This window comes from Schistocerca serialis, chromosome 8 (assembly GCF_023864345.2).
Source record: "Schistocerca serialis cubense isolate TAMUIC-IGC-003099 chromosome 8, iqSchSeri2.2, whole genome shotgun sequence".
In the NCBI taxonomy this organism is placed as follows: Eukaryota; Metazoa; Arthropoda; class Insecta; order Orthoptera; family Acrididae; genus Schistocerca; species Schistocerca serialis.
In genome coordinates, this window is record NC_064645.1 from 611,796,483 (window position 1) to 611,816,900 (window position 20,418).

The 20,418-nt window shown below is 39.3% G+C and overlaps 1 protein-coding gene across 2 annotated transcripts in view; it reads left to right on the forward strand.

Annotated features, from left to right (window-relative positions):
• LOC126416226 (uncharacterized) overlaps positions 1-20,418 on the forward strand; it is a 126,264-nt gene that overhangs the window by 65,374 nt on the left and 40,472 nt on the right. For both annotated transcript variants that reach the window (XM_050083830.1, XM_050083829.1), the window contains exons 6-7: positions 13,234-13,507; positions 16,736-16,815. In XM_050083830.1, the coding sequence (XP_049939787.1) occupies positions 13,234-13,507; positions 16,736-16,815 (354 nt within the window). The remainder of the gene's footprint in view (positions 1-13,233; positions 13,508-16,735; positions 16,816-20,418) is intronic.

Genomic DNA, 20,418 nt, shown 5'->3' on the forward strand with positions numbered 1-20,418 from the left:
TCCTCCTTTGCAGATAAAGTGCCAACAACAGCTTGTCATTTGTGCTACACACATTCGTTTGCATCTAAATTACCATCTCCCCTTTCCAAATACAGTAATCCATCTTCCGCAACGGCGACACAGATAAGGCATTACAATCACAATCCATATTTGGTCTGCCGTCTCTGAATTGCAGTTGTTTCCTCTTCTACCTCTCCTCCGGGCCCACCCTTGTGGTGCGTCCCTCGGCTACCGCTTAGTCTTGACCTTTCACAAGGTCTGAAGGACTCTGTTCATCCTGAGGCCTTACACTGCCAATTTTTCTCCATCCTTGGCGCATCCTAGGGTTCACAAGTTATCTACACTGATGGCTCCATGGTTGCTAGTTGTGTGGACTTTGCTTTGTGAGACATTCTAAACTGCTGTCCTTGCTGGATGGTTCTAGTGTTTTCACAGTGGAGTTGGTAGCCATCTCTTGTGCTTTTGATCATATCCGTTCCTGCAGTGAGTCCTGGAGCAGTTTGCAAGCTCTCGACCAGTGCTACCCTCGCCATCTCTTGGTCATTGCCATCCAGAATTCCCTATGTGCCCTTGAACACTGGGACGATCAGTGACCATATGGACTCCGGGCTATGTCGGGATCTGGTGTAATGACTTCACTGATAGCGTGGCCAAACTAGCTACCAGTTAACTGGCTCTTGAGATCAGCATCCCGGGAACAGACCTCTGACGAGTATTATGCCTTCAAGTTTTAGGTGCCTGGAATATGGAATGGTTCACTCTGATTTCACCATACAAACTACGGGTGATAACGGAGACTGAATCTGTGGAGGTTCTTCATGCAGGTGTCTTGCAAGGACTTGGCCATCCTCTGCAATCTCCGCGCCGGCCATACTTGGCTAACTCGTGGTCATCTCATCCTTAGTGAGGACCCATCCCACTGTTGTAGCACCTGTTTGACAGTGGTTCACATTTTGCTGGACTGTCCCAACTGTTGGTGATTTAAATTTTTTCAAAGTTTGATTTTTTTGTACATCAGGAAATGAAGGTATGATGAATGTGAAACTTAGCGTGAAGCAACCTAACAACGGAAAGTTCTCAAATATTAAGTTTCATTGATATAACACTTTCCAATACTGAATAAATTAAGTGCTTTTTTTTTTAAGATAAAAAATGTGGTATTTTGAATTTGATGTTGCAAGAAACTGTATACTATGGAACTCTCCAAACTGGGCTCATTACAAAGACCATGGTTTGAACTGCAAAAGAAAGTGTACATGAATATCCAATGTGGGCTAACTGAACATGAAACTTGTGTCATGAAAAAACTGTAAACTTTAGATTCTTATCTCGTAAACTCTTGCTGAACATGAGCTTAATATGCAATAGCTTGGTAGCATAAGGATGTGAAATGGAAAATTTCACCTACTATTTTCCAATAATCCACAAATTCATCGAAAAGATGGTGATGTTTGTGAAATGTTGAAAATGGGGTATATTTTTCTATTAAAGTTTCAAAACCAATCTCTTTTGAAAACGTATGTTTTAAGCTCTCCCAGAACAGTGGGTTTAATTTCCAGAATGGGCTAACAGTGCTACATAAATTGAGGCAAAGTACTGGAAAAATCACACTGTGAATAAAGTTTTAACTTCGGCTTCTTATATCTTGTTGATTAAAGGCATGATAAACACTAAACTGGACAACTACTACCTAGCAACCTAAAGTTTTCCAGTAAAAAATATCGTTCTTTTTCTGCTTACCAAATTTCTACAAACTCAATTCAAACTCAATTTCTGTAAAAATGTCAAAAATACATCACCTTCAATTTGCTTTTAGAAAATTTGTTTCCAATAATTGATTTCACATTATTTGCAGTTGAAAAGAGCATGTTTTTAAGCATCCAGAAAATCATGTTTGACAATACGTGAAAATGATGGACAAGCTATAGGTAATGTACCATGACAACAGACTTCATTGTAGCAACCTATTGTCTGTGTTTTGTTGCGTGTGGTTTCTATTTTTGAATTAACAACTAATATCCCACTATTTTGTGTTGGTCTATGGTGATGATGTCACTACCCATTCAAAAACCTTAATTGGCAACCCCATTGCTATAGGGTTTACGAAATACCACCCACAGGTAGGTCTCTTCATCCAGGTCCCCAAGCCTGTAATTGTTTCATAGTTGAGGTTTCAAAGCCGTGTTGTGGTACCTGTCTGCTTACAAATCCATTTGATAATATCTTCTCTCATACCAGCAACCGTGCTGCTTTCTCGCTATTCTATTTTTTTTAAACTTTTTGCTTTCTTAGCTTTATTGTTTCTGAACTTGTACTCATACATATTTGATGCAATGTAACTTTTGGTTGCAGAAGTTGAATAGATCTTTTGCCATCAGTATTTGATATGTTGACAGCCTTTGTACGCTTCTTGAGTAGGCAGTCACTTGGTTGTGCCACCAATCCCATTAAACCTAGATTTTCCATGGCTGGTGCTGAATGTTACATTCCTTATCAATGTTTAAATCGTTTTTGTGGCTACATTGATTGACAAAATTATTAGTTTTATATTGCGCAGCTGAGATGTTTGTGAAATGGTTTTACTGGTCTTTGTTTGATTCGACAAAAGTCAATGAATTTTTGAATAAACTCATTTACAGGTACTGTATCAAGTTGGAGGTGATCCGAAATAATTAAACAATGAACAGTTTGCAACGTGCCCGTACACAAAAGGTACAAAAGGATATGATGTAGCTAGCAAATTTTCCCAATGAGACCCCTGAGCAGTACCTTCAAAAACAAACTAATAATTTTTAATGTCTTTGGAACCAAATTAAGAAACCAAATTACAGGCATGGGAATCTAGATATAGAATGCGCTTATAGCTGGTATTGCAATGGAGTTGGGAGTTCGTGCTCTGGAATGGGTAGTGACAATGTCACCATGGGCCAACACAATATAGTGAGTTATTACTTGCCAGTTTAAAAATTGGAACCAGATGCAACAAAACACAGGTACAAGTTTCTGGGATGTAGTCTGTTGTGGTACATTCCCTCAGTTTGTCTGTTGTTTTCAGGTACTGCTAGTACACAGTGGAAAATTAAATGTGGTTTTCTGGATGCTTTAAAATGTGCTCTTTCCAATTGTGATTAGTTTGAAAACAATTACGGAAAACATTTTTTAAAAGCAGATTGAATGTGATCAATTTTTGTAATTTTTATGGAAATAAAGTTTTAACTGATTTTGTAGAAATTTGGCAAGCAGTACATGAATGATATTTTATATTGGAAAACCTTATGCTGCTAAGTTGTTGTTGTTGTACAGTTTCATGTTTATAATTCCATTAATCAAGAAGATGCAAAAAGTCTAAGTTAAAATTTTATTCTCAGTGCGATACTTCTGGCTACTTTGCCTCAATTTATGTAGCATTGTTAGCCCATGCTGGAATCAGCATGTATTAAGATACAAGAATCTGAAGTTTACGTACACAAGTTTCATGTGCAATTTTGATTCAAATTATTTATCATTGTTAACCCATACTGGATATTCAGATACATTTTGTTTTGCTTTTGAGAGCATGGTCTTTCTAATAAGCCCAATTTGGAGAGTTTTATAGTAAATAGTAATTTGCAAAATAAATTGAAAATATCACATTTTTGCCCTTTTTGCATGGTCTTTGCCCTTTTTGCATGGTCTTTGCCCTTTTTGCATGGTCTTTGCCCTTTTTGCATAATCTTCGCCTTTGCACTTAATTTATTCAGTTTTGGAAAGTGGTACTAAACAACTCTCTCTCTTTAAGAACCTTGTATTGTGAGGTTACTACATACCAAGTTTCATGTTCATCATACCTTTATTTCCTGAGATAAAAGATATCACCAGATATAACAATTCACTCACCAGAAATTCATCTTGCTCTGTCCAAAGTCACACGTGGAGTCAAACAAATGACTGTATCGGTCAGACTTACTTCAATGAACATTAAGCTTTACCAGTGTTCATTGGTAACATGTGTGAATGTTCACATAAAATTTCACTGACATTTATGATGGTCCAGCAGAGAGGCTTAGGTGATTTCGCATGGATTGTCCTGGACACCTCCCACTGTTCTAGTGTGTCACATTTTCTTCTGTTTTTGTGTTGACATACACAAGAAAAATGGAACCTTGCAGGACACCAAATGTAGATAGATCCCAATTGGACGAAGACAGATGGTGTAATACAGGATACTTTCCTGTTGACTGATTTTTTTTCACCCCCCCCCCCCCACCCCCCCTTTCCCTCTTGGACAGGTAACATTTTAACCATTTTGTGGCATTTTCTGCCACACCACAATATTCTTATTTACGTAAAGGATAAATACGTAAAATAAGGGAAAGGCAACCACTTACCTGTAGAGTATTGGTACATGTGCACAAAAACACATAATAGAAAAGAGTTAACACAACTGTCAAGCTCATGCCCTTTTTCTAGTAAGAATACACACATCCTTTAATCACACAGACATCCAAATGTACATGCTTGTGATAGCAGTTAGGTAGATTATTGAGTATTGATTATCAAAAGCCTAGCCTGGGTAGATAGATGGAGGGGGGAAAAGGATAGGGGACACACAAGGCAAGAAGGGGCATAGCTGGATAGTGTGAGGCAGGTATTTTGTCAGATGATTCAGTGTCTGTGCAACACGATGAAAAGAGTTCAGAGTGAAGGTCATGAGGGAGGAGGGAGGGAGCTAGAGGGAATTGGGCAGGTGGGGTGGGGGAGCTTGGTAGGAGGAAGAGTACTCTATCGGGATGGGAAAGGAATGGTGTGGACAAGAGCGCAGGGTAAAGGTAAGGTGAGGCAGTGAGAGACAACTTAAGAAAACACATGATATACTGGAGAGAGAATTCCTACCTGTGTAGTTCAGAGAAAATTGTGCTGGAAGAGAGTATCCAGATGGCCCATGTAGTGAAGCTGATGTTGAAGTCATTAGTGTTGTGGTGCACAGCATGTTAGGCAACTAGATGGTAAAGTTTGTGGTTCGCTGCAGTTGAATGGTGGCCATTCAAGTGCTTGAATGGTTTATTTGTCGTGCTCACGTAAAATGCTTTACAGTAATTGCAGCATAGCTGAAATGTAACATGCTGCTTTCAAGCATGGTCTTGCCTTTTATTGGACAAGAGATGCCTGTGATTGGACTGCAGTAGGGGAGGGGAGTTGTTGGGGGAGGGGGGGGGGGTGTGGAACATGTCTCGCTCCTGGGTCGACTGTAAGGGAATGACCTATGGGATGCAGGATTGGGAGGAGGATTGGAGTAAGGACAGACAAGGATATTCTTATGTTGGGTGGGCGGCAGAAAACTATTTTGGGTAGGATGTCTGTCTTGACGGGGTACAACATGAATGCTTCAGTTTTACTGGTTAGTTCCTTTTCATACTAACCAGTAAAATTGAAGCATTCTGCATCAGCTGAAAACTTTTTTTGCTATCCCCAGAAATTTTAGTTCCAACCAATTGTAACATGTTAGTGTTAAATGTTGGTTATCCTTACCAGATCATTAGTATTTGAGTACTGAGGAGTAAAATTAATGAACAACTTGCTGGCATTTATCAATCAGAGTTGTCAAATCCAGCTGATACACTCTGCATTTCTGAACATCATGTGACCACTGGCATGGATGTCAAGTGTTACAGGATGTAGTGATTGTCAAACTGATTAGTTCAGTATTTACCAATTAGAAGACTTAATTGGACCCAGCTCTTTGCCTCTATATTTCCACTTCCGGGTACAGCCACAGATATCATCTAATGGCATTGTAATGACTGTTTTCACCTTCTCACTCAACCAAAATGGTTATGGCCATTTTATGTAGCAGTTAGTATTGATCTTCAGTTATTTAATTTCACTGTAAAACACACACACACACACACACACACACACACACACACACACACACACACACACACACACACACACACTCTCTCTCTATGCAAACACTGAGCCTCTTGTAAAAAATAGAGCTAGCACTGAAAGACATCAGTATTTTTACATTGATTTCCAAGACCTCCTTCATTGAACAAGTTATATTCAATGCAGAGTTGGCTGTTGTGGATGTACAAAAATGGATATCAGTGTACTTACCTATTGTAAGATCTGTCTTCCTCCAGAGGGGGAGGTCACCAGTAGGGAAATAACCATCCTGATTTCTGAGCTACCCATGCCATTCCTTGCATTGGGTGACTTCATTGCCCACAAATCTTTGTGAAGCCAGAGCTGAGATTTCATGCTGTGAGGTACTTTAATAGAACAAATTAAGTTGGACTTTGATTTATGCCAGTTCGGTAACATTGGTTCCACTTGCTTCAGTGTGTTGTGTGATACATTTTCAGCCATAGATTAGTCTATAGCCCAAAGGTCTTCTCCTCTCCTTCCATTGAAGAGAGCCTTATAGTCTACACTAATTGATCAAAAGTATCTTGACACCCCTGTGTGTGTGTAATGTGGAATCAGCCACTAAATGTGATGAGACGTGGACCTGCTGGTATAAAAGGCAGTGGAGAGTGTTCTGTTGTCAGTAGTATCAGTGGCATCAGAATCGGTCAAGTAGTAGTTTGGAGACCGTGATTGTATCAGCATGACAATGCACGATTGCATAAAGTAGCTTGTGTGAGGCAATGATTTGTGGACAGTAGCATTTCTGAAGTGGACTGGACTGCCCAGAGTCCTGATTTGAATCGGGTGGAACACCTTCAGGATGAATTACAACATTGACTTGGCAACTGACCCTAACGGCCCAACACTATTACCTTCTCTGGTTTCAATTCTTGAGGAAACATGAGCAGTCATTCCTCCACAGACATTCTGACACCCCACTGAAAGTATCCCCAATGGAATTCAAGAGGTCATAAAGGGGAAGGCTAACACAGCTACATTAATGTATGTTAATAAGTGTCCAGATACTTTAGATCAGATAGCGTATGTGATAGCAATTAGTTCCCCATTGTCCTGTCTTTACCACACCAGCACCTAGTAGGGTCCTCAGAACAGCTTATTGGACTTCTTGTAATGCTGACTTAACTTTTGACACTACCTCACGTGGGAAAATTTGACATCTGACAGGGGCCAAGTGCTGTGGTCATAAAATTAGTAGAGGTGGAGATGTGCTTTTTCTGTGGATCCTCCCAATGAAAACCAGTCCTATGATGGAATGAAGAAATCATGCAACGGTATCTTTAATACTGGAAACGAATCTGGTATTTCCAATGTTGATCCGTAGACTTGATTATTCTGCTATTAAATGCAGTGCTTGGAGTTGTGTTGCAGCTAATTTCCCAGTAAGGTCAGGTCATCAGCAAAAACTAGACATGAGATCCTGAGGTCGCCTGTTTTGACTGTCATCCTTAATAATATTTCAATTTATTACTTCTATATTCTGAACAAAGCACTGTAAAAACTATATAATGTAACCCCTGTTAAAGTTGATCTTTTCTGAGAAATAAATGCCACAAGAGGAGGGGAGTATTTACACCTTGCCCCCCTGCAGCTCCATGTAGCCACCATTAAAGTCAGTCTACTTCAAATGGTTGCAGTGGAACCAAGCAGTGAAAATGCAACTATAAATGTTAAATTGTCTAGGATGGAACAATACGAAGGCAAGTAGGCCATATTGAAACTTCCTCATTGATCTGGTACTGAAAGACCAAATTTAATATGGTGGATTTGCTAAAAGTTGGAAATTATTCATTGTTTATTTTAGTCTTCTTTTTGCATTTCATATTTGAAAGTCAATGCATGCTTTTTTAATAATCTTATCAGTGTATTTTAGTTATTGAGAGTTCTATTGTATACATAATCCTTCCCTTTTTTCATGTCATTTAACAAAAAGTTTAGTTATGAAATACAAATTAAATATCTTATCCAGTGTGTTCATGCTGCTGTAATACTTAAACCTACACATTTTTAATGTAGTAGCTAACTCTTTGTTCAGTCTTGTGTAATTAAGATTGAACTGAGAGTGCCACAAGATTCACTGCTATATTATTGATTGCTTTAGCCTGCAACCTTTAAGTGTTGTGCACTGTTGCTACAACTTGGTGGTTGTAGTTGTAGAGTAGATATTGTCAATGTTATTGAGGTTTCAATCCTCTTTTTGTCATGTGCGTCATGATCCTAGGACATGTTGATGATGTGAATAAATCTCACCTAATAATTTCTTCTATTTCTACAGAACTATACTGGCCACAAGTGCAGTTGTACAGAAGGGATATCAGTAGTAAGCTGAGGTTTGTTTCTCACCTAATAATTTCTTCCGTTTCTGCATAACTATACTGGCCTCAAGTGCAGTTGTACAGAAGGGATATCAGTAGTCAGCTGAGGTTTATGTTTCATCAGTTGTACAGTACTGTGTTCTCTCATACGTTGCAATAGTCTCTTCTTGCTTGACAGCCTTCAGTTATTCATAATGCACCCTCTTTGCCCCTTTGAGAAATAGAAAATATCACATTCTTGCAATCTGAGTGTGTAGTTACCTTAGCATTTGACTTACTTGCTTTTGACCCAAAGCTGTAGAAGTTCAGCAATCACAGCTGCACAACTAGATGAGCAGTGACATCTTTTCAGTTATGTAGATACAGTATCATCACCGGTCTAACCATCAATTTAATTCTTATTATAGTAAAGGCTGTACTGTACTGTGATATTTGATGTCATCATTTATTGTCACTATTGATTCAGAAAACATGGTACAGTTCTACTACTGACTGTTTTTAATGGGCATGATTATTATATTGAGGTATTTTAAAATGTAATAACACATGTAATAATTCATTTATCATCCATCATACTACAGATGGGAAAGTCTACAAAGATGTTTGGCTCCTAGTGCCCCAATTTGATAATGTTAAAGAATCAAATCAACAAGGATAAACATGCAAGTCATAAATGTCTCAAAGGGCTTTAAAGTTTCTTTTGATAACAACAATCACAAAACTTCAACATTTCCTTTTGCAGTTATGAGTTTGAGGTTGCGTTGTCCCTATTTGATTCAGTTTATTTTGTAAACAGTGCAGGAAAGTAGACATTGCTACTTACTGTAAAGAAGACACGTTAAGTTGCAGATCCTAGTCAACACTAACATAGAGCTTTCGGCCACAGCATTCATTAGCAAAAGAGAAACTAATACCATTCGTACACAAAACAACCACACCTTATGCACACGTGACTGCCATCTCCAGCATCTTGGACTGGAATGCAGCTATCACATGGGATGTAAGCAGCAATCTGGAGGGGGCGAGGAAGGGGAAAGAATACTAGTGTACATGTGAGACGAGAGATGAACCATGTCTGGCAGAGTATGCAGGGACTAGAATGCCAACAGGCAGAACGTCAAGAGATCTTGGGACAGGGAGGTCGGGAAAAAAGGAGAGAAGTGAGGAAAGATGGGCGGTTGCATTAGCAGAGGGCAGCAGACAGTGTGTAGGATATGAGAATGGGTAGGAGATGATACGACTGATGGGGTGGAAACTGTTGGGTGTAGTGTGTGAGGACAGTACATTAGTGCAGGTTAAGTCTAGGGTTAATGTAGGAATGAAGAAAGAGTTGTAAGGAATACTTCCATCCAAGCAGTTTGGAAAAGCTGGTGATGGAGCAGAGGGTACAGATGGCTCAGTAGTGAAGCAACCATTTAAATCAAGCAGGTTATGTTCAGTTGTCACCCAGTATCACCCCGGACTGGAACAACTGAACCATATCCATCATCAGGGCTTCGATTATCTATTGTTGTGGCCTGAAATGAGACATCCCACCTGAGATCCTTCCCACCGCTCCTAAACTGGTGTTCCATTGCCCACTCAACCTCTACAACATCCTAGTCCATCCCAGTGCCACCTTCAACCCCAACCCTTTTCTCAAGGATTATAGCTCTATGGAAGACGCAGGTGTGAGACCTGCCCAACTCACCCACCTAGCATTTCCTATTCCAGACCTATCACAGGTACTCCTATTCCATCAGGGACTGGGTTACGTGTGAAAGCAGCCACGTCATTTATCAGGTCTGATGCAGGCATTATACAGCTTTTTATATTTGTATGACTACCAACCAACTGTTCACTAGGATGAACAGCCACTGCCAAACTGTGGCCAAGAGCAAAGTAGTCCAACGTGTAGCACGAACATAACATGGGTGATTTTAATGGCTCTTCAGTACCCGAGCCATATGGATCCTCCCCTCAACCACCAGCCTTTCTGAACTGCACAGATGGGGGTTATCCTTACAACACATTTTCCGCCCCCATAATTATCCCGGCCACAGCCTACAGTAACACACATTCCCACACCCTCAACTCATCAGTTTCTACCCCCTCTATTCTGTCATCTTCTACCAGCTCTCTTATCCCACCTCCTTCGTTTCCCACCCTCTGGCAATGCACCCGCCAACATTTCCCAGTTCCCCTCCTTATTTACTCCTTTTTTCTGTCTCCCTGCCCTACAACTTCCTGACGCTGTGCCTGTTGGCTTCCTAGGCCCTGCATACTCTGCAAGACAGCGTTAGTCTCTCCCCACACGTGTGCTACTATCCCTTATCCTTCCTCGCCCCCTGCAGATTGCTGCTTGCATCCCACGTGATAGTTGCATTCTGGCCCAAGATGCTGGAGGTAGCATTCGTATGCATGAGATGTGCTTCTGTGTGTGTGTGAGTGGTGTGTATTTCTCTTTTGCTGATAAAGGCTGTGGCTGAAAACTCTATGTAAGTGTCTTTTAAGTGTGCCTGTCTGCAGCGTAACTTGTCGTCTTTATGGTAAGTAGCAATCTACGTTTTTCTATGTTGTTGATATTCGTACCTGGAGTTTCCATTGTTCAATTTATTGTATCATAGGTTGTAACAATTGCTTTATTAACCATATTTGATAGCTGGACCTGTAAGTTACGGGAGACAGTCGCGTGCAATAGATACTGAGCTATGTGATGGCTGATCACTCTTTTGTCTGTGAGAGCTTGCAATCTGCCACACAAATTACTTTAAAAGGTAGTAAACAGATCTTAACAACAAATAATCATAGAGGAAACCTAATAATTTTATGTTAACTGCCTTTGAGGTGACGATCGTACAGGATGTTTGTTCAACATGGAACACTGAAATTTGCAGGAATGCGTAATATTAATGTGCGTAGATTCACACTTAAGTAATTATTTTAAATAGAACAGCACTTTTCATCAAAGTGACATAATAAACTTTTAATGAATAACTTGAGAAGCATTGAAGATGCTTATGTACTGTGGTGGTAATATGTTTAGTGTTGATGTTATAAAAATCTTTCAGACAGGGATGAAAAAGTTTGTCACATAGCAATATGTAATCAGAAATTATGTAACGGGTCTCAGTTATGATCTATACCTCACTTTAATTAACATACTCAGATTTTGTCACACGCCACCTGTTTGGATTTGCGAAGTACCCAAGCCACCACAGTTTTCTGGAGAAAAGTAGTAGTACTTCACCTTTTAGTATCTTCTTCTCAACAGTAACAGACACACCCAGCATCCATTACGAAATTTGGCTGGTTTGTGATTTATATATTAAAAACCAGTGTAAGTCTGTAAATGATCTTTTGTTGAAATAAATACCAGCTTTTATCATTGTAAAAAATCTTTGGTTTAAAACATTGAAACTATAAGGTGTTGATTTTTAAATACATAAACAAACACATGAGATAAGCATTTGCTTCATAAATAACCAGTCTATTATTATTCAACATGCAGTTCCAATTATGTTATGACTTTTACATGTTTTGCCAACGTGGCTTCCCTATTCAAAGTCCACTTTATGTTGTAGCACAAACAAAATAAGATTGTTACATGTTATGGCACAGGCCAAATAAAGTTGTTGCATTTCACGTGGTGGCAAGCTATGTCCAAGCCCCTTTAACAAATGTGAAGTGGCAGCTTACAATTTGTAGCTCTAAATGCTATAGGATCTTCTTCAGTTGTACGTATAGCCAGCAATATGTCTCTTGCAGCTTGCAGAGCCCCGTAACCCACAACAAAATTGGCTTTTTACTCCACAATAAGTCAGAGCAAACCTCTTCTTCCTTAGCACACAGTTTATGTGCACGTTTTATTAAATAGTAGTGCCATTCATCAGTTGTCCAAGACTGATTTTACCAGTGCTAGATTTTCACTATACACATGCACTGTGCTGGCACTAGTACTGACTTGTTAGACAATCTTTGTTCAAAAGCTCTCTCTTCTCATAAAGGCTGGGATACTGCTGCTCAGATTAATAAGAGGGAATCCCATTAACAGTTATTACTTACTTCTAAAGCCACATAATACACAATACATAATTTTACACCTGTTTTAACACTGTAAGCTTTTTAACAAAATTAGCAGACAATAATATATTTAATTACTAGCTAATATAATTTAGTAAATTTGTAACTTAGATCGACCATTTGTTACATCTGCCATGAGGTGGCAAGACAGTATGGCGATTTGTAACCCACCCGTTCTTACAACTGGATTGCATCATTGCAACAGCTAGATGGCATGAGGATCTACATTAGGCATGTCTCACACAGTACCTCTTTGTGTCAGCAGACCGCTGCTTCAGAGGTGCCAACTGTTACTTTTCAGAGTTATGATGTATAAAGACGAACTATTTACCTTACTGAAATTTAGTAATACTGTTAATAAAGATATTGTTTTGTGCTGTAATGATACCTGTTCAGTTTAAAGACAATGTGTGTGCATGTCCACTCAACATATCAAAAGTGATGCTGATGCTGCCTGCAAACCAGATTCTGAAATCTTGAATATTGTGTGCTTTATGGGTGTGAAAATTATCTCTGATGTAGCTGTAGATGAGAAAATTTAGGAGCATTTTGTCCAGGCAAGTTGTTTGTACAGTCAAGCATTGCCTGTCAAAGTGGTTAAACACAGCATGTGCATAATTTTATTATTCTATCATGTTTGTCAGTCATAGCTTCCTTATGGTCTAGACCTTTTTGGATACAGCCTTGATTTTGACAATATCGTTTATAGTTACTTTAGATATCTGAAGTTCCTGTTTAGCCTGTTTAGTTGACTTTCTTGGGCTATGATGGGATTTTTGACAGCTACCCTCACTGGCTTAATCTTAATTAATGAAACTGGGGCATTATGAGCCAGACTCTTTGTGTTTTATGAACAAAGAAGTGCAGGTATATCTTAGGTCACTTTGTGTAACAAAAGTTTACTTAAAGAAATATCAGCGTTTCTTGACTTACATTACTTTTTCAGAATATCACCTGTGATGCTGGGAGTAATGCTAACAGGCTGTGGCAGCATCTAATGCTGTTGCATGATTGGGTGAAATCACTTAAAAATATTCGTGTAAGTGGTGGTCATGATGTGGAACTTCCAGGTAGTGGCAATGTTATAGACAGATTGAATGATTTTGAATTCATGAATACTCCATCAAGGGGATCTGCACCCACCAATGTTTCTGATGCAGTGACAGATAATTCATCTGTTCCACTCGATGGAACAGACAAGCTATGGCTTATACTTTCAGGTAAAATTATTTTTATTTTTCCAAATTAAAAATAAAAGGTTTGAATGTAAATAATGTAGACAGAAATGTGTTTGATTGTTTATTTTAGCTTTTATTCATGACGCTTTGCTTACGCCTAGCCACTCTCATAATACCTGAACTAGATGATTGCAATCAACGATTGCTAAGAATAAGTTCTTGACCTGTTTTATGCCTATAGAACAGCCACAGAGCCACCCTCTGCACTGAGGTTTGTGGGCTGTTATCTGACGGTCGTGTGCGCAAGAGTTCATGCCTGGTCTATGGTCGCAAAATTTTACATTTTGACAATTACTGGTCATTGCAACTGCCCCCCCCCCCCCTCCCTCCCCACCCCCAACCTTTCACATACTATGAAGTGATTTTGTATTATTCAGGCAAAACTATATCTAGCATGTCTTTGTGTATAGCAAATATCCAGCATTATCTGGGGTTGGTAGAGTAACACTTTGTATGTCCAAGAAACCCACAACTGCTTGTAGTATAACAAGGGTACTTATGTAGATGCTGTTTTAAATTAATAGTTTACCACAGTTTCATGCCAGCTATATTGATCTAAAGTGAGTGACATTCTTTGCTGATCTCTGTTTTGATTCAGTTGTGTTTTCAAGATCCTATTACAAGATGTTAAATGGTTGTGCGATCTCAAGAGCTCTGGAGCAGATATGCAGTTGAGGCATATATATCCTCTCCTTCATCTCTTGAGTGCATTTTAAGTTATGTAGTGCACATGCCCAGCTGACAAACCAGTCCACTCCATCTTTCCACTGCTACAAAGGCTGCTGGTTACCAGGGAAAATAAAAATTTGGGCTAATAAATTGGTGCGTACAGCAGCCAAGAAAGGCCACACCATATATACTACTTCACAAAATGCTGTCCCCCTATGTGTAATGCTTTTACTGTTAATCAAAAGAAGGAAATGCAGTAATGCTAAGAATAGGGAAGTCATACAATAATGTCACTTTGAACTGAAATTCAAAAGGAAGTGAAAGCAAGTTTTAGTGAAATGGCTGCAGGGAAGTTGAGAAGAAATTTAAAAAGAAATGGCTGGTAGAAAAGCAGGTTAAGGATTCGGTAAAGTCAAAATAAATTTTGAAAAGTTGGAAACAGACATCAATATTCAGAATATGAAAGAAATTCCGTTGTTAAATGCAGAAGAAAGTGGATAGTGGAGAGAGGACATTGATAGCTTCCGTGAGGGGCTGGGGGGAATTGTCTCCTAGCATGATAGGAGGAATGGGTGGCATATGGGATACAGTATTAGTCAGTTTGACAGAACTTCGGATAATTTGGAAAAAGTAACATTCCTTAGGAATTTCTAGTGCTATTGGAGGAAGTGACAGCTAAATAATTATTCATATTTGTGTAGAAGCTATGTGACTAGAGACCAACCATCAAATTTTCAGAATAATATCATCCACAATAATAAAGACACACAAATGTGGGAGCTGCTGATAAGCCTCGTGCATCAAAATTTGAGAATAATAATATGTGAAATAATGAAAAAGAAAATTGAGGATTTATTTCAACTTGAATAGTTTGGCTTTAGAAAACTTAAGATACCAGGGAAGTGGTTCATTCTGATAGTATAGTGAGTAAAACTCAAAAGCACTGTACACTATGTTTAGACAAGTATGTACTGAGTAAGGTTGTGAGGTATGTGAAAGTGCTACTGTAGGTCAGTATTTATAGAAGAAAGTTACAGTGAAAGTGAAGAGAGCATCTGTAATGTAAGTGAAGTCAATCTTGTAGACAAACTGAAAGTGAAGCCAAAATGAATGTGAATAGAGTGATGCAAGAAGCATTCAGTGAATTTTGAAGTAAAATTTTGGCAAACAATCTGACTAAAAATCCTAAGGTGTTTTGATATCTCGTAAAGTCAGTAAGCAGACTAAAATTATCCATTTAGTTCCAGAATGAGATTTTCACTCTGCAGCGGAGTGTGCGCTGATATGAAACTTCCTGGCAGATTAAAACTGTGTGCCGGACCGAGACTCGAACTTGAGACCTTTGCCTTTCGCGGGCAAGTGCTCTACCAACTGAGCTACCCAGGCACAACTCACGCCCTGTCCTCACAGCTTTACTTCTGCCAGTACCTCGTCTCCTACCTTCCTAACTTTACAGAAGCTCTCCTGTGAAGCGATGGAGGTCATATCCCTGTAAAAGACAGGTGCAACATCTGTCAGGTTCACCCAACTGGCAGATCCTACTGTATTCCTGTCACAAAATTATCTGAGCCCATCAGGGGAAAGGCCACATTTGAAAGCAGCAATTTCTGCTCAGAATTTTAGATGTGCATGACTACCAACATGTTGTCTATTAGAATGGACTGCTGCTGCCAAACTGTAGCAAGAGTGGAGTTGACCACCCAGTGGCAGAACATTCTGGAGTTCAGTGATTGCTTTGCAACCTGTGCCATATGGGTCCTAACCGCCACTACCCACTTTTCTGAATTATGTAGCAAAGATTTAAAAATCAGACTAACACAGGCATGATAATTCCATACAAAGAAAGAAGTCCGCTGGTATCCCCCTTAAGCCTTGCTTTTAAAAAGCAATTTCTGGGAATGTACACGTGAATACAGCATTATATGTGAAAAGAAGAGAATCAGTATCTGCGGTGTGGTGTTACAAAAAGGGCCAAAAATTAAGTAGAAAACACCAAATGGAAGGAACAAGAAGATAGGATACAAGTTAAAACATCAGGTAATAACTTTGTGTACTAGAGGGAGCTATAAATACATAAAAGGCAAAAAACTACACTGGAAGGCAGCTTGGACTAAATGCAACAAATAATTTAGAATGTTAGATACAGTCCTAGTCTGAGATACACATTTTGGTACACTGGAGAAGAAATTATGGAGGACAGTGTTAAACCAGTTAATACAGAAATTGTAAGAGAAGAAAGGACACCTCTTTTCAGTGGCCTCATTTTTGTGTCCATTTAACCATGTTCTCATTTGCTTGGTCGATGAAATCCGCATGGAGGTATCAAAGTTGTATGTTCTTGTATGGTGTTATAAACACTATTTTTGGTTGATGAGAGTTGGGGGGGGGGGGGGGGAGGGGGAGAGAGAGAGAGAGAGAGAGAGAGAGAGAGAGAGAGAGAGAGAGAGAGAGACCATCATTAACTCAGTAGTATATATTTTTTAATATTCATAGGAACAGCTATTGTTTTTTATTCAAGGATATTTACTTTTTAACTTTCAGACTGCAGTAACCAGATTGAGCTCAAACAATGTTTCAGTATCTTCTTTGGGTGTGTCCTTTCCAAGAAAATAAATCCATATGTAAGTTATATGTTTTATATATTTATTTTGTTCACTTATTGCCTTTTATTTGTTTCTAATTACAGTATAAACTGAGATTGCTATCTAGTTACGTGATTATTTTAGTTGGTTATCTACAAACCATTTACTATATTTACATACAAGCTTAACACAACAGTGAATTGTAAATAAAAGTTAAATAAACATGCAGGCATATAATTACTTAGTCTAGTTAATTCCAAAATCACTGCTACTGTACTTATTCATATCTTGTCAAGTGTCACTGTACACACCATACTCACATCCTTTCGGTGGACTTTGGCAGGATGATGATACCTCATCTCTCTGTTACATTCATTTTTGTGTTCCCATTTCTCTATCTGAAAGAGGGTCAGTGCACTTCCAAAGTGAAGACATTGAGCTCAAAATCATCGCAGATATTGAACACATAATTTTCCAGTACCAGACGAAATAAGTATGTTGTGAAATGATAGATGTTTAATTTGTACTTATCCTTTTTTTAACAACCCCTAGTATGTGTAGTTCAAATGATAATTGAGTGTGTAGTATGTTTTATCTAAAAGAACTGCTTTAATCCTTTTTTAACGTGTTGATATTGTCTCACTCTTCCATTACCATAGACTCTTTACCGTGCAATTTAATTCCATGGGCAAAAACAGTTTTTAATTTTTTATTTGTGTTTTCTTAAGAAATTTTGCTCTGTTTTCACGATTGTGAAAAGAACTGTTGGTATGACAATTACTGATAGTGATGTTAATTTCCTGAACCAGGAAACAGAGTATGTACTAGCGTGCGGGTGTGTAACACTCACTGCATCCATGACATTCAAAAAGCCACACCTGTCTCCCAACTCATGTGCCTCAGGGAGTTCAGTCTTTGTACAGGTTTGGTGATCCTGGGTTTCCCGAGCTTGGGATTGGGAAATGCCACCAGTTGTCAGTAACGCTACACTCTGGGCATGCTTCAGCGACCATTGCGTGGTGAAATGGTAGAACACAGCGTGTGTCAGCAAATTGGAGTCTTGACTTGACTGCCTGGGTTGCAAGGAAGGTACACACCTCTATTTAAAAAAAGGCCTCAATCTTAAGGTATGCTGTGTGCCAATAAGATGCGTGGCTGTTGAAGTAGAACAGTCATTAGCGGGAACCTGTCGCACCTCCGTTCTGAAAGGCTTATCTAGGCAATGGGACTCTTGTCTGGGTGGGTGAATGATTCCCTAGCATTTTTTGGGACCAAAATGGCTCATTCGAACTCTCAGTGGAAGAGGTGGGCCACTGGAACGTTTACCTACCCACTCCACAGAGACTTCTGGTGGGCAGCCCACTGGACACATCAGTGTTGAACAACCGCAACAGAACAATGCCAGTGCATAGTAATGAATTCATTGTCATGAATAGGGAGGAGGGAACATTAGAGAGAATATCTTCATTCTATGTACAGAAAATAGTGGAGCTCCTAAGTCTATTAAGATTGCAGAATGGTAGCCTTCTAATAGAGACAATGATGTCCAGTTGAGTGCCTAAGTTGCTGCAAAGGGAAAAAAAAAACTTGGGGAATATCTTATCATTGTTGAAATGCAAGACGTCCTCACTTACAGCAAAGGCACTGTGTCAAGAAGTAACACTATTTGTCTGGACCCAAGTGAACGTTTAGTGCAATGGGAAAGTAAAAGTATAATAAAGTGAGAAATGTGGTGAAATGGATAGATGGTGAATTAGGAAAAAAAAACAACTATCCTAATCCTTTCCTATAAATCAACCACATTACCTGAATATTTCAAGGTTGATTTCATACATTTTAGTCTACCTGTATGTCCCCAATCTGATGCATTTCATTCAGTGCCAGACATTTTGGGCACACCATCCTAGCATGTAAAGGTAAGCAAACCTGTGGAATATTTGGTTTAGATACTCTTGATCCAGGGCTTGCCATGCACACTACCTCCCTGTCGTGTTAATTGCTCAGGTGCTTATCCAGTCTTGGTCAAGAGCTTTGGGTCACCAGGAGGCTCCATAGCCTTGAAAATCTTACTTGCTTCCAGCAGTTGCAGTCTTGTTCTGTCATTGTCAAACAAACAGTTGCCAAGTTGGATGCCTCAATGTAAATGGCCAATGTATGTGCTGGGACATCTGCCAGCATGCAGCAACAAGTAGCAAAGTTTGATGCCTCAACACAAACTGCCAATGCAGATGCTAGCACACCCACGTGTGCTTGTAGCTGCACCTGTAAAGTCACTGCTGCAGTTATTAGCTTGGCAGACAAACCAGTGTTAGGTTCTGCTGAGTTCCAAGAAAAAGCTGGTGACTTTCGCTCCAAAATTGAAGTCTTGTTACAAGATATCTATGTCTACTTCTTTCATCACGTAAATTTATGGCACACCTGACTTGTGTGAATACGAGATCTTATTTGTCCAAGCAATGCTTTACATGAAAATGTTAATTACTTCAGTATTGTGTAAAAGTAAATGTTCCTAGCATGTTTTTACTGTAACCTTATTATTTGATACATTTATTACTTCTGCACCAGTATTTGAAATATACCAGTAACAGTAATTGTTTACATTACTTGGGAAATTTGAAAATCTTTACAGTAGAGTATTCATGCAAATTTATTGATATAACAGAGTAAGATGACTAAGTACATTCCCAAACTATTAGTTTTATATAGATAACATTGATACAAAAGAGAGAAAGCTGAATATACTTCATATCTGCAGTTAGTTAGATGGGTACTGGCAGTCTGTGGTAGAGCTGAGATCAGTGTGGTTCTTAATGTATTTTTCCATTCTGCTACATTAGTGTCCATTCAGAATATATCAAGGACTGACAGTTCGGGTTCAATACCTGCCATATTAAACAATGGTTTCCTCCAAATAGCAGACTAGACTTTTCGCCTAGCAACTTCGAGCATTGTAAGTGCCCTATCTCCATGTAGGAACTAAAGTTGCATTAACAGATGTGCATGAGAGTGCTCCAGCACCCAATTGGATTCAATATGGCATACTATGACACCTAAGCATGGAGGTGAAAGAAGTTGTCCTATGCCTCTTGGACAAAATATGGACTGAAGGCTACTATCCAGATCAGTGGTGGGAGATAGTTCTGATACCACTTCTCAAGCCAGGGAAGGACAAGTCTCCAGATAGCTAAAAAAGTGTTAAGCTCATTAGCTGCATAGGATAGACTCTTGAATGGATGCTAAACTGATGCTCAATGTGGCTTGTGACATTGAGAGATTGCTCAGCTGTTTCCAATTTGGGTTTCAGAAATACCAGTTCATGCTTGACAGTCCCCTCCAGTTAGAGGGTGTGATAAGTCGTTCCTACACAAACAGCTCTTCTTCAATCTGGAGGAAGCATATGGCACCACCTGGAGACACAATATTGTCCTTTGACTGCACGAATGGGGATTTCGTGGATGTCTCACTATCTTGCTGCAGTCCTTCTTCGCTGTGTGATACTTGTGGTGTGTGGCTCAGCTAGTCCTACTTACTTGGGCATCAGACTTTGCTACAGGAGCTTATCAAACTACTCCCCATTTCTTGCCTGTGTGCAGAGGCTGGTGTAACACCTTTTAACATCCACGACAAACTCCTCATGGATTG